The following is a 15372-nucleotide window of genomic DNA, read 5'->3' as shown; positions in this document are numbered from 1 at the left end:
AAGACCCTTGGCAGGGGTGGGGTTGGAGTAGGGAGTGGGGGGGGGGGGGGAGGGGGGGGGGGGGGAAGAAGGGAAGTGAGAAGGAAGGATGGACAGATAGAAGGAGCAAGGGAGGAAGAAAGAAAGAATATAAGAAGGAACAATGACTTAAAGATCAGAAATTAAGAATTCCAGTATTGTTTTGGACATTGTGGCACATATTCCAGGATAGCCGGAGCTATATAGTAAGATGTTCTCATTAAAAAATGTATGCCAACAATTATACCAAGTGCCTCATAATAGGTGATGCCCTCTTCTGGCCTTGAAGGACACCTGCACACACATGTGCACAGGTATACAAAGATGCACACACAAAAAAATTTTTTTAAATTTCTTAAAAAAAAAAAAAAAAAAAAAGGGTGGGCAAACACAGGTGATATAGCTCAGTAGTGAAACTTTTGCTTAATAAAGAGCAGAGGTTTGGGCTGGTGAGATGGCTCAGTGGGTAAGAGCACCTGACTGCTCTTCCGAAGGTCCAGAGTTCAAATCCCAGCAGCCACATGGTGGCTCACAACCATCCATAACAAGATCTGACTCCCTCTTCTGGAGTGTCTGAAGACAGCTACAGTGTACTTACATATAAATAAATAAATCTTAAAAAAAAAAAGAAAAAGAGCAGAGGTTTAACAAAGACTAATCAACATCTCTAATAGGGAGAAAAGGAATCTAAAGTTCCTGGACATTTCTGTTTCTAGGTTAACTTGTACTGTGAATTTACTCTTTTCTTTGGTGCCAGGTACAATCCCTAGCACCAAAACCTGAGCCAAACATCCTATGAGAAAATAAGACATTAACATTTCTGTTTTACATATTGGAATACACACCCATGAGGGAGGAGTCTACCCAAATGTGATCTGGCCAATAGTAAACTAAGCTTTGAAATTGTTCCAGCCACTCTAGCAACACTACAAGAAAACTCAACTGTCAATTCCTTTGTTTCCGAAGTAAAACTTACCAGATAGAAAGGGGAACGAGGTGGTGGCGGGGGTTGGCGTCGAGGCCGGGGCCCACTGAACGAGGTAGCAGTGGGAAGAGGGCTGGGAGGACCAGAGCGCAGAGTCAGTGTCTCAGGCTCATCCTTGGGAACAGGTAGCCGGTTTACCATGGTGACAGGCAAGGAAGCGGCACCAGATGCCAAAACAAGGGAAGACGCCTGGGAAGCTGGAGCCTGTGTTAAGGCTGGGGCCAGTGCTAAAGTCTGGGTGGCAGATAAATCCAGAGTGGGCACAGGAACTGGAGCAGGGCTCAAGGTAAGTGTTTGCACCGAAGTTGGGACCAGGAGTGAAGCAGATGATGCTGCTGGAGCCAAAGTCAGTGTGTGACCTGGAGCTGGGCCCACTGGAGAACTTGGAGGCAGAGGGGGTACTGGAGCCAGAGACAATGTTTGAGTTGGACCTACTGGTCCTCCTGGTGCTAAAGATAGTGTCTGGGCTGGTGTTGGTACCAGGGATGATGCTGGAGTCAATGACAATGTCTGAATTGGAAAGGGCCCCTGAGGGCTCCCTGTTCCCAAAGAATGTGTCTGAGAGGGAGACAATCCACCAAGAGTGGGTGCTAAAGTTGGGGCTAGGGTCAATGTCTGAGTAGAAGCCAGGCTTGAGAGAGGTGATGAAACTGGGGTTGACACCAGAGTTTGAGTTGATGAGGAAGCCAACACAGAAGTTGGAGCTGATACCAATGATGATGAGGGTAAAGGGGTTCCTGACATTGATGGTGGAGTCATAGCTGGAAGCGGAGTCTGTGATGCAGCCAGAACAGGAAGCGGAGCCAGAGGAGGAGTTGGAGAAGGGCCCAGGATTGCTGTCTGTGAAGCCGCCATAGGAGCCAGAGAGGTGGCTAAAGCCTGAGATGTAGGAGGTGCTGCAGCCAGAAGGGAAGCCTGAGCTGAAGCTGAACTTGGTGTTACTGGAAAAGGACTGGTCAGAGCTGAAGCTGGCACCAGGACAGGTGAGCATGCTGGGGCCACAGCTGAGTTCAATCCTGGAACATGTGAAGAGGTGGTAGCCAACAACAGAGAGTGACCAGATGTCTGAGGTGGGGACAGGGCTGGAGTAGTAGCCAAACCTAGAGCCAAAGCTGACATCGATGGAGAAACCCCAGCTGATGCCAAAGGTGGTCCAGAGGCTGCTGAGACAACAGCTAGTGCTGGGGTCACACTGGTCAACAGGGCTGGACCTAAGTCTGAAACAGGCAAGGGGGCTGTGATGGGGATGGGTAATGGGGCAGAGGTTGGGACAGGAAGTGTAGTAGGAACAGAGATGGGAAGTGAAGATGACACAGGGACTGAGACCGTAGAGGACACAGGACTAGAAAGGGGAGAGGAATTGTGAATTGTCATCGGAGAAGAGGCTGGCCCAGGGAGTGAGGATGGCATGTGCAGAGAGGAAGAGATGGTCATGGGAGCAGCTCCGGGTGTTGAAGCTGTGGAGACACAGAGGACAAATTAGCTTGATGAAGAATTATTTTTCTGCTCCTACTACTACCTGTCCCATCCTTTCCACTAATCCATAAGCTTCACTAATTTTCCAGAAAGCCTTCAGACCCACAACACAGAGTCAAAGTTTAAGAAACAGGGTCACTTAGCCTTTCTAGGATTCTGAGAAATGTATCTTGGATTAGGTCAAGCTTGAGACTCATAGCAAATTAAGACAATATGCTAACAAAGGAATCCACTGTAACTAAGAAAACTTAAGGACTACCAATGTCTCATTTATGTCTGATAAAAATTTCTGGCCTCAGCCGTTATGAACTCACCACTGACTTCAGGCGAAGGACTGTGGACCAGCTTGAGGAGGGGCCTCACCAGAGTGGGCGTGGGTATGGGGGTACGAGTAGTACCCAGAGTAGGTGAGGATAGACGGCTAGGGGTTAACGTAGGGCGTGATGTCAACACAGCTGGAAGCCCAGAACTTGAAGGCCGGGGTGCTGGTGCCAATGGTGGAACAGGAGTCAATCCATCCCGAGGGGCCTGTCTCACTACAATCTTCACCACGCCTGTATTGTTCACCATGGATGGTGGCACTGCAAGAGGAAGCTACATTGAGAGGAAGGTAGAAAAGAAACAAGAGACCCAAAGGATGGAAGAAGTCCAGGGGAAAGGAAAAGAGGCAGACAGATACTAGAGATACTGTCAAGAGAAACAACATTGAGGGAAGGCTAGACACATAGTAGGCCCAGGGCATGCCTGAAAGGACCAAGGCCAACAAGTAAGGGCTGAGTAAATACAAAGGCCAAGAGCCTCACCCTGGTTAGCAGCAAGCGGAAGGCTGAGGCCAGTAGGGGCAGGGGTGGTGCTGGGGGTCGAAGGCAGCACAGAGACAGGGGTGGGGCCAGGGGTCGGGGCCACGGCCTGGACGAGGGCCACATGGGCAGGCTGGCTGATGAGGTGGTGCTGCCCCCCTGCTGACACCAGGTGCACCACATTCCCTGGGTTAAGGGAAGAGAGAGAGAAGAGAAGAGAAGAGAAGAGAGAGAAGAGAAGAGAAAAGAAAAGAAGAAGAGAGGTGGGCAGGGGAGGAGGGGGGAGAGAAACAAGTACCTATCAGCCTGAGGGCAGAGGCAAGAGCAAGAGAGAGAATAGGCAGGAAGTAACAGCTCTAGAAATCATCTTCCCATTTTTAGCAAAGACCCCTTCCAACCATACCCTTTGGCCCTACCCACCAAAGCTAAGAAACATTAAGGCTGACAGCTAAAAAGAGTCACACAAACAAAGACAGATTAAGGAGGAAAAAGGCAGGACAGGGGGTGGGTTTTACCTACTTTGCAGCGGGCGGGGCTGCCCCACAGCAAGCTGGCGCACCTGGGCACCAGTCAAAGTCAGTTTGTTGCCCTGGATTTGGAAGGTGAGAGGTTTGCTTCCCCCAGCACTAGTCACTGGACGTTGTGCCAAGGAAGCCAACTGTCCAATGCTGACCACTTCTCCAGCTACAAACAGAGAAAGCCTTATAAAAGCCTTATATAACCACATCTCAGACCCCCACAAAGTACTTCTGAATCTAAATCTTTCTCATGATTTGTCATGTTTAACAAAGTAAACCGCCACTGAGAGCTTTGTGGCCAATGCCATTTGTCTGTCATCTCTTTTATATTCACTAATGGCCAGCCACCAAACAGGTAAGCACTACTCCTTGCTCTGTACCATCCATCTCTTCACCCTCTCCCTCTGGTCTTACACACACTGGATGAGTAACTTACCGCAGAGTCAGCATCGCCCCCCAGTATTACCTTGATGACCTTACCACTATCTACTCATCCATGGGCCATTTCCCCCCAGGATAAACTATGAATTCCTTCATGTCTCTTAATTATGGTTTACAATTATTGAGCAAAATACCTAATGTGAATTAGTTGTCTAAATCTTTATGTTCTCCTGTTCTTCTTTTCCTACAGCTCTCTAGCATGAAGACCCTCATCACATAGCCCTGATAACTTACAAGGCAGACGAGCCTGCATTTCAGGAGATAAGATGAGGCGTTGTGGTGTAGAATTTGGAGCTGGCACTGCTGTAGTGGTGACAGTTGCTATGGTGGAGGAGGTGGTGGTAGCAGCAACAGGAGATAAAGTGTAGCCTGGTGGCACTGTGAGGGGCTTCAAGAGGCTGGAGGAACCTGGAGGTGGAGCTGGGCTCAGCCGAACTGGGGCAGGTGGGGCTGGCTTCAGTGACAGAGTTGGTGTGGGAGGCCGTGAGGTCCCACTCATTACTCCCACGGGGGATGGCAACACTGCAGATACAAACATCTGTCAGATACATCTTGACAAACACCTTAGCTGGGCTGAAAAGTCTCCATATTACCATTCCTTCTAGCCTATTTAACACTATGCTCCCTAACCTTGAACTAGTCAATGTCACTGTTTCATATCCAAAAGTAATCTCATTATTCTTGGTTTCTTTTTAACTCACCCTGGGGGAGAGGACCAGTATTTGGCTGCAAGGGAGACAAGAGAACAGGTCCAGGTGGCCGAGATGCAGGAACAACTGGTGTTCCGGCAGGTGAAGCCGACATCATGAGTGGTGCTGGCAACACTGGAGGAACTGGACCAAGAGCGGGCTGGGCTGAGACCTCAGGGCCTGGAGGGGGACGGACTGGGGCAGGGCCAAGGGGAGGCCGTGGGCTGTTCACCACCACCACTGTACGGCCTTCTTGCTTGGGCACTGGCTGCAGCATCCTATGAGGAAAAGTTAAAGGATTAAAATAACAAAAAAAATTAAGACAAGACAGAAAATCTATACAAGCAAAAAAGAAGAAAGAAAAGCCACCACCTTAAGGATAAAGTGGGGCAGGGAATCAGAGATAACCAGAGAGCACCAAGAAGAGAGAACAAAACACCAGCAACACAGGAGTACCTCCCAGAATTCTCCAGTTATTCTGCTTCCTCAATCCCTGTACTGCAGCTCACTCTGATGAAAGCTTCATAAACTGACCTAACTTTCAAGTCTCTCTATTCTAATTGCTCTATTTATTTCAAGAAGCACATCCCCTTATGCCTTTAAGCATGTACCTGTTGACCTTCATCTTGACTGGCTTGGGACGAGGTGGAGGATCAGGTGCAGTTGCTATCTCTAACAGTATGCGGCGGGAAAGACGGTGGCGGGGCAGAAATGTGTCAGCCTCATATCGAGAGACTCGGCCCTCCAGGCCAATAAGATCAAACCGACCCATGTCAATTTGCTGCCACAAGAAGAAACATAAAGCACTGTATCAATGGAACCATTTTGGAAAGTTACATTAAAAGTAAAAGTAACAAAAAAGATCGACAAAGTGGACATTAAACTATTTAAACTATTTAAATGATATGCATAGAAGAACACAGAGTAAAAAGGCAACTCATAGAAAGTATTTATACATCACATATCTACAAGAGGTTAATTTTCAAAGTATACAAAAAAATTCCACCTTTAATGACAGAACAACTGGTTTAAAAAACCAATCAGCAATGTCTTGGATATATACATTTCCAATGACATATAAATGATCACTAAGCACATGAAGAAATGCTGAAGATAATTATTAAAGAAATGCAAATCAAAACTACAATAAAATAACACTTCACACATTAAAATGGCTACTATTTAAAAAAAAAAAAAAAAACCTTTGAAAAGGATGTGACAGGACCCCTGTAACATTGCTGATAAAAATGTAAACTAAATGTGAAACATACAGCAGCAGCTAGGGATAAATAAGGCAGCTCCTCCAAACATTAGAAACAGAATCACCACATGATCTAGCAACTTCATCCCTGGGCACAGACTCAAAATAGGAAGCAGGGACTCAAACAGATTATCTGTACATGTATGGCAGCATTATTCATAAAAGCTGAAAGGTGGGCTGGGTACGGTAATGAAGGCCTGTAGCCCCAGCATTCAGAAGGCTGAAAGATCCTGGGTTCAAGGATGAACTGTGCACAGCCACACCCTGTCTCAAACAAATTAAAAGAAAATTTAATTCACTTAAAAGTTAGAAACAAGTCAGATGTCCATTAAGAGATAAATAAATAAAATGTGGCATTATCCACACAATGAAATTCTATTTAGTCTTAAGAAATCTGTCTGAGAAGAGCATTTGAAGCCCTGTTTGGCTTTGGCTTCTCCAACAAAAACTCTCACCTGGAATTCCTTGATTTCCACCCTGCTGGCCAGCCCTACAAAAACTCCCAGGCTGCTAGCCCCCACAGTGAGCCAATTCTTCAAAGTCAAAGTAAGGCTAGCATATGTTCTGGAAGAGAAGTGAGCAAGTGAAGTGGACAAAACTGTGGGTCTGGCTGAGTCCTAGTCTCAGTTGCCCTCCCATAAACAGGACAACTGATTAGTGTGGAAAAGAATCCTATAGAGCTGTAACAGCCACGCAGTGAGAGGCACTTAATCCCACTGCAAGGACATTAATGGCCCATCTTGAGATACTGCCAATCCTAGCTTCTAAGCTATGAAGGGAAACCCAGGTTTTGTTTTGCTAGGATTATGGGAGAGGGCCAGTAAGAGTTTCAGATTTCTTAACTAGTCAGTCTCAAGGACACTTCTTAAATATATGATGGGAACAAGAGCTTCAGCCACTGTCAAAGTTTACATTGAAAAATGGCTCCACACCATTGCATACACTAGCAAGATTTTGCTGAAAGGACCCAAATATAGCTGTCTCTTGTGAGACGATGCCGGGGCCTAGCAAACACAGGAGTGGATGCTCACAGTCAGCTATTGGATGTATCACAGGGCTCCCAATGGAGAAGCTAGAGAAAGTACCCAAGGAGCTAAAGGGATCTGCAACCCTATAGTTGGAACAACATGATGAACTAACCAGTACCCCGGAGCTCTTGTCTCTAGCCGCATATGTATCGAAAGATGGCCTAGTGGGCCATCACTGGAAAGAGAGGCCCATTGGACTTGCAAACTTTATATGCCCCAATATAGGGGAATGCCAGGGCCAAAAGAATGGGAATGGGTGGGTAGGGAAGTGGGGGGCGGTATGGGGGACTTTTGAGATAGCATTGGAAATGTAATTGAGGAAAATATGTAATAAAAAATATTAAAAATTTAAAAAAAAAAAAGAAAAGAAAAGAAAAATGGCTCCATGATTCTGATAGATGTCCTGAAAGTAAGTCTGCTATTTTCCCTCAGTGGTTGACTCTGAACTATGGATTGATGGATGATTGATTGTTAGCCTGCCACATTTCCTAGTCCATTTGTGAATGTGAAAATGAGACCTCAGGCCTTTTCTATACTTCAAGAATAAAGGAGTTATAATCCTAGCTAGACTCTACCTAGTTTACACTGGAGAATGTAAATACATATTAACAAAGTGTTTTGTTTTGTAGTGACCCTTTCACCACACACTTTTTAACCACAGCATTTTAATGATCAAGATCTTTTATTTGCCAAAGTTGCTACATGTAAGAAGCTTATTATATATAATGCCACTAAATGCTGGATACCCTCACTTTTGTTGTTGTTGTTGTTGTTTTGTTCTTCAAAACAGGTTTTCTGTGTGTAGCCCCTGATGTCCTGAAACTCACTCTGTAGACCAGACTGGCCTTGAAGGCAGAGATCCATCTGCCTCTGCCTCTGCCGGCATTAAAGGTGTACACCTCCATCACTGGCCAGCTAAAAAATACCCTCACTTTTTTTGATATTAGGAGCAGGGTTATCAAAGTCTCAGATACTGCAGAAGTAGACTAGAACTATATAGTTGAGGATGAGCTTGAATTTTTAACTCTTTTCCCTTCATACCTCACAAATATGGACCACTATGCTCAGTTGACAGAGTAATGCAGCTTGAACTCACTGCTTTTTTGCATGCTAGGCAAGAACTCTACCCGGGCTGTACTTTAGGCCTACCATTCTCTTTAAGATGTTATATTACCTTAAAAATTGGTTGAGGGTAGATTTCTTTTTACATACGCCACTGCGTTGATAGAGAGGCACTTTATGATACCATTTTATCACAAACTCAGAATAGTAACAGAGTAGAATGGTAGATATTGGGATAGGGGAAAACCAAACAAACAGTTTTTCAATATGTACAATACAGTGTTTCAGTTTAAAAAAAGAAAAGCAGTTCTGAGGATGAATGGTAGAGATGACTATACACCACAAATATCCTTGAGGTCACTAAAATGTAGACTTAAAATTGGTTAAAATAATAATTTTGTTGAATGTATTTCACCACAATTACAAAATTAGAGGATTCAGGAGTAATGGGATATCCACATAGAAGATGGAGTCAGCTGGAACAATTGTTTGAAACTACTCTGAAACAGGTAAAATACTTTCTTAAAAGGTGGGAAAGAAGCTGGGCGGTGGTGGTGTACACCTTTAATCCCAGCACTTCGGAGGCAGAGGTAGGCGGATTTCTGAGTTCGAGGCCAGCCTGGTCTACAGAGTGAGTTCCAGGACAGCCAGGGCTACAAAGAGAAATCCTGTCTCGAAAAAAACAAAAAACAAACAAAAAAAAGGTGGGAAAGAGCCAGGCCTGGAGGTGCATGCACTTGATCTTAGTAGTGGAGGGCAGAGGCAGGGAAACCTCTAAGTTTGATGCCAGAGAGGTCTATATAGTGAGGATACACTGTAAGTGTGGGAAAGGAATAAGTAATATTTGCCAAATAATTATAGGTACGCCAGACTTTTGTTTTCAAAAGTATTAACTTCAATTTCAAGCACACTGCAAACTAGGCTTTATAATTCCTGCTTTGATGGACAAGGAAGCTTAGGCCAATAATTAGGCCAAGGGTCACATGACTAAAGAACAATAAAGCTATGAAAATAGTACTGAGTTGATAAAATAGGGAAATAGTTAATGTACAAAAGGTCAGGCCTTAGAGTGGAGACAGAAAGTTTGTATAATAAAACCACTAACCTTAGGGGTAACTACATACCTGGAGAGGATGAACTTCAGTGGCCCTTAGAACCAGAGAGGCAGTGCTAAAGCAGATGCCTGGCGTGATGAACGGAGAGGTAACAGGTCGAGGGTCAAATAGATTGGGATGATTGCAGACTTTCCGCAACTGCATCAGAATGTTGATGACACTCATAAAATGGCCTGTAGCTAGTGTCTCCTTAGTTCTGAAGACAAAGGAAAAATAAGAGACATTTGACAACTACCTAGGTTCTAACCCAGAGTACCAGGATCTACCCTCAGTCCTCTCTTACGTAGTCTGTGCCATGAAGTCATCATAGAGACAGCGTTGCCGTTTGGAAAGTCGGCACCGGATAACATGCTCATACTTTTTGGGCATCTGCTTCTCAACATCCACCTTAACTCGGCGCAGCAAAAAAGGTCGCAGAACCTAAAGGCAAATGATTAGGGTGCTAAAAGAGGGTGGGCACTATGCTCCCCAGAGTCCTCCTTTACAGATGGTTGTGAGCCACCATGTGGCTGGGATTTGAACTCGGGATCTCTTAGAAGAGCAGTCATTTCTTAACCGCTGAGCCATCTCTCCAAACCGTGAGAACTGTCTCATGGGCCTAAAGGCCCTGGACTCAATTGCCAATACTTTTTTAAAAAAGGGAGGTGGGCTGGAAGAAAGTATTATTTGGCCAGAAAGGGGGTGGTGGTGGTGGTGGTGTTGGCGTTGGTGATAGTCCTGGGGCTGCTTGTATTTTGATGTTATTTTCACTCTTCTGGGAGGGGCTGAGAACAAGGAATGGGTCAGTACTCAGGTGACTTCCAGTGAACCTTCTCCCCACCTTAATTTGTAAAGAGAAATAAAAAAGGCTAAATCCAGCGATTGGGCAGGAGAAGGGAAGGTGGAGCAGAAAGTCTGGGAGGGAAAGAGGAGGTGGAAGGAAAGTGGAGCAGAAGCACAAGCTATAAGGAATCTCAGAGATGGGGAAAGAGGGTAGTGTAATGGTGGGTCTATCCAGTCTAGGTTTGCAGCTTGTAGTTATATCAATTGAGTTGTGTTGTCTTTGCCTGGGCTTATTTGGGTTGGAGATTTGCTGCAACAACAACAAAAAAAATCTCCTAAGAACAAAGGCAAGTTTATGAGTTCAAGACCAGCCTGATATATATCTCTCAATTCCAGGACAACCAGAGTTATGTAGAGAGACTCTGCTCAAAACCAAATCTCAAAGGACATACTCTTCAGTATCAACTAAGAGAATTTTTTAAAAAAAGTAATTGATAATATTTGCTGGTTTCATAGGGCATTATGGTATAAGCCTAATCTTGGGTGGAAGAGGCAGGCAGATCTCTGAGAGTTCAAGGCCAAACTGGTCTAGAAAATGAATTCCAGTAGAGCCAGTGCTAAACAAAGAAACCCTGTCTCTAAAAACCAAAAGAAAAGAAAGGGAGGATGTGTGTGTCTCAGATTGTTGAAACCTAGCTGTAGAAAAACTGGAAGGACCAGAGACAATCACTACACCCCCACAAAATAAAGAGCCAAGAGATACAACTCAGTAATAGAGTACTTATTTGTCTAGCTGGCATGTGCAATAATGCCCTAGATTTAATTCCAGAGCACAAAAGGATAGTGGCACTTGCCTTTAATCTCACCACTCAAAAGGCAGAGGCAGGGGAATCTCAAGGCCAGCATACCTGGTCTACATATGGAGTTCCGAGACAGATAGAGCTACAAGGAGAGACCTTGTTTCAAAACAAATAATAATGACCAAACCATATTAAATAAATTAGGGCTAGAGATGGTTCAGTGGTTGAGAGCACGGATTGCTCTTATGGAGAATTTGGGTTCAATTCCTAGCATTACATGGTGGTTCACAACTATCTGCAATTCCATTTCCACAAGTATTTACACTTTTCTGAGTTTCTTTAACACTAGGCATGGTGTGTGATACACATAATATATGCAGAGGAAAACACTGTACACCTACAAATAAAAATCTAAATAAATTTGTCCATATAAAGTGAAATCATAGCACATTATCAAGACCCAACAAAAATAAGGGGAAAACATCCCCAACTACAGAAAAACAAAGAATAACTAAGGCAACGCTGCTCAGCCTGACAGTGGTTATTCTCTTCAACACTACAGCTTGACAACTTAGTTTAGCCTAATATTGACTTCTCCCTCTAAAACTTTACTAGGCATTAGCTTTAACTTTACTGAACTGTATACAGGTCCTACCTTGTGGAGGCGTTTGACTAGACCTTCATTATATTCTTGGCTTCCTTCAATCATGCCAGTTAGAGGGTTAGAGAACCACTCCTTGAATTCTCGGTGAGACTGGAAGACATGTGGCATCAAAAAATGCATCAAGGACCACAGCTCCATGAGGCTATTCTGCAAGGGAGTTCCTGTCAGGAGCAGGCGCCTCTGGCTGTAAATACAGAAGGAATTAGAATAAGCATAGTCAGTAAAATTTCAACTTTGTAAGCATCCTTAATATATCTGACCCAGGTAGCCAAAACTTCATACCAAGACAAGTCTCCCATGAATCCCTATATTCATCTTTACCTGTTAAAGTTGAGCAGTGACTGCCATCGTTGGGACTTGAAATTCTTGATGTTCTGAGCCTCATCCAGAATAAGATACCGCCAGTTCTTACGACGAAAAGCCTGGTGATCTTGCAGTACCAGCTTGTAAGATGTGATACACACATGGAAAGCATTGGGCTTGGTCCAGCCCTAAGAGGTCAAAGAGAAAACAGCTTATGATGAGATTAAAAAAAGAAAACACACACACACACACACACACAGAGAAAAACACAAAGGGAACCGGAAGACATGGCACTCAAGGACAGAAATCAGGCTGGAAGAAATAAAACAGAACCAGCAATAGAACTGAGTAACAGGAAAACGAGGCAAAGTATTCATGAGAGGAAAGGATCTAAAACACTGAAGGAAACATCAGTAAGGGAATCGATCACATGGAAGTCAAACCTGCCGCTTGAGCTTCCTCTCTTTCTGAGCTCCATAGTAAGTGAGGATTTTAAAACTTGGGCACCAACGTTTCAATTCCATCTCCCAGTTCAACATCACGCTGGTTGGAACAATGATTAAATGGGGACCCCAGTTACCTGTTTAGCAAACAAACAAACAAACAAACAAAAAAAACCACATAGACTATGTTTACACTTTGGAGCTCTGGTTAAACAACCCTAACTAGCATCTTTCTGATAATGCTTAAAATCTCAGCACCTATGCTGTCCTCTTTATGTAGATACTGATTAGAGTCAATGAGGCTACAAAGACAGCAGTTAAGATAAACCAGTAATTCACTTTCCTGCAGGTGAAATCACCAGTAAACAAGCTCCCCGCAGTAAATGGCTGTGAGGTCCGAAGAAAAGAAATCTACCTTTCTCACAGGCCAAGTGAGCAAGCAAGGAGATGGTCTGGATTGTCTTTCCTAGTCCCATCTCATCTGCAAGAATGCCATTCAGCTTCTTCTCATACATAGTCACCAGCCAGTCAAGGCCAATGTGTTGGTACTCTCGGAGCTGGCCCCGAAGGAGTAACGGAATAGGTGTCTTCACCTAATAGAAAGGGGATTATCACATATGGTGGAAATGAAACACCTGCTATCAGGAAACTATAAGTCAAGATATGAGGAAGTTGAATCTGTAGGTACCTGGGTAGTAGCCAAAGTATAACCCTTGGGCTGGAGACTTTCAGCTGCTGCAGCAATATCAGTAATTTCTTTCTTCGGTCCTAGAGTGGTCGTAGGACCGGGGGTGGGAGGTCCACTGCCCCCATCAACCTCACTCCTTTCATCATCCCGGGCAAGCAAGTACTCTACTCCAAAATCATCATCATCGTCATCATCAACATCATCATCATCTCCCTCATCTTCTTGTTCTTCATCTGCTTGACTCTGTGACTGAGCATCCTCCGACTCATCAGACTCTGATTCTTCCGACTGAGAACTCCCACTCATTTCTTCCTCTGAATGTTCATCTTCCTCATCCTCACTACACTCCTCAGCAGAATCTAAATCAGAAGACCAGAGCTTAGCAAGCTGTTCCTCCAACACCAGCCCTTTCCAGTTGTCCTTCAAAGCAAGCATTTACCCGACTGACCGCTACTGTCTTCTTGAGCTGCCTCTTCAACTGTTTCCTCTAGTTCACCATCAGAGCTATTGGCTTCAACATCATCTTCATCTTCACTATCCCCTGAGGTTGGAGCAGAGGCATCACAGGCATAGGCCCCTGCATATTGCTGCAGTAGCTCCTCCATTGACAGCTCACCTGATAGGGTAGAGACGAGTGACATTTGGTTCCTTTGAGCGGGCTGGGAAACAGCCATGTGAGTGCTACCCAGATCTCCAGAGAGACAAGGTTTTTCTTTAGCACTAATAAAATCAATCCTGACATCAACCATAGTAAGTGCAGCAGCATTCTCCTGAGAAGGACAGTACCTACCCTGTAAACTCTCCCCCGCCCCACCTTTTTTTTTCCCCCACTGCTGGTAATTTATTATCTGTTAACAGCACACAGAACAAATACTAATTACTCAGAACTATGTATCTATAGAAGTGGGCTATGTTATGGGCCATTCAGTGGGGAACTATATGCATTTAATCTTCAGGTTTTAGACTTTTCTATTTTTAGGCTGCACTGTTCTGCAGATGTTCAATCTCCTTTCCATGGTGCCTGATCTCATCACCATAGTGTTTCTTTAAGGCAGCCAGTTGCTTTCTAGTTTTCTCTCAGAAGTTATCAATCTTCTTCAGGTTTCCTCACTGTTTCTGAAGGCTCCATTAATTTCTTAGACAGAACCAGAGCCCATGTCCAGGCTCTCTAACCAGTGTGAGCTCAAGCCGCAGTTCGCAGGATCCCCACTCCCCAGATGCTAACCATGCCGGAGGCACCAATGCTGAGCTGTCAGTTGTCTCCAGAGCCACCTAAACACCCTTTAAAATTTTTGGTCAAATGTTACTAATATCCTGCTACAATGGCTATTCCTTCAACTGAGATCTCAGTTCAAACTCCTATCATAATCACAACATTTTCTTTCTACTTATAAGTGCCTTTCATTTATAAATCCTTTTGTTATCATACTTGAGTTTCATGAGAAGCACATAATACTCAATAACTGAAGATAGGAAGATAAAAATATTATTTATTGTCTATTTATCCAACATTTTCTGCACAGTAGAGACACCAAGCAGATTTTCAGTAAAATATCTGGTAAATGTCACCTTCTCGAGCCAACTCGCTCAGTTCCATGGCATGGTCCACCTCCCCTTCCAACTGCTCTTCAGCTGCTATAGTGTCCTCTTCATCCTCTGCTACAAAAAGAGAAGTTTCCACTGGTGAGCCCAACAAAGGATGGTTCCAAAACAATGGTCATACACATAGTCCTGGTTAAAATTTCAGTGAAAAACAAAATAAAAACAAATGTAGGAAAGGGATTTGTAGGGAAGATGGGGGATTGACAGAGGTGGAAGGTAAGAGAACACAAAATCTGTTTTATACATGTTTTGAAATGTCAAAATCTAATTAAGAGAGAGAGCAGGGCCAGGCAGTGGTGGCGCACGCCTTTAATCCCAGCGCTTGGGAGGCAGAGGCAGGTGGATTTCTGAGTTCGGGGCCACCCTGGTCTACAGAGTGAGTTCCAAGACAGCCAGGACTACACAGAGAAATGCTGTCTCGAAAAACAAAAACAAAACAAAACAAAAAAAATAAATAAAAATAAAAATGAGAGGGGGGGGAGGAAGGAAGAAAAAACAGGGCATTGCTGACATATGTCTTTAATCCCAGCACTTGGGAAACAGACATAAATGATCTCTGTAAATTCAAGGCTAGCCTGATCCACATAAGAGTTCCAGGACAAGCCGGGCGTGGTGGTGTACACCTTTAATCCCAGCACTCGGGAGGCAGAGGCAGGTGGATTTCTGAGTTCGAGGCCAGCCTGGGCTACAGAGTGAGTTCCAGGACAGCCACGACTA

General features: G+C 44.4%; 1 protein-coding gene across 3 annotated transcripts in view; it reads right to left on the bottom strand.

The window, feature by feature from the left end:
* The window catches only part of Srcap (Snf2 related CREBBP activator protein), a 46866-nt gene that overhangs the window by 15557 nt on the left and 15937 nt on the right, over nt 1-15372 (bottom strand). For all 3 annotated transcript variants that reach the window (XM_029479224.1, XM_021169182.2, XM_029479225.1), the window contains 16 exons: nt 14623-14712; nt 13493-13669; nt 13054-13412; nt 12781-12958; nt 12366-12502; nt 11941-12110; nt 11611-11803; nt 9677-9813; nt 9403-9589; nt 5539-5708; nt 4940-5205; nt 4473-4760; nt 3799-3963; nt 3283-3465; nt 2794-3060; nt 995-2460 (listed from right to left, as the gene is read on the bottom strand). In XM_029479224.1, coding sequence (XP_029335084.1) covers nt 995-2460; nt 2794-3060; nt 3283-3465; nt 3799-3963; nt 4473-4760; nt 4940-5205; nt 5539-5708; nt 9403-9589; nt 9677-9813; nt 11611-11803; nt 11941-12110; nt 12366-12502; nt 12781-12958; nt 13054-13412; nt 13493-13669; nt 14623-14712 — 4433 coding nt within the window. The remainder of the gene's footprint in view (nt 1-994; nt 2461-2793; nt 3061-3282; nt 3466-3798; nt 3964-4472; nt 4761-4939; nt 5206-5538; nt 5709-9402; nt 9590-9676; nt 9814-11610; nt 11804-11940; nt 12111-12365; nt 12503-12780; nt 12959-13053; nt 13413-13492; nt 13670-14622; nt 14713-15372) is intronic.

This window comes from Mus caroli, chromosome 7 (assembly GCF_900094665.2).
Source record: "Mus caroli chromosome 7, CAROLI_EIJ_v1.1, whole genome shotgun sequence".
In the NCBI taxonomy this organism is placed as follows: Eukaryota; Metazoa; Chordata; class Mammalia; order Rodentia; family Muridae; genus Mus; species Mus caroli.
This window is presented reverse-complemented; position numbering and strand designations above follow the sequence as displayed.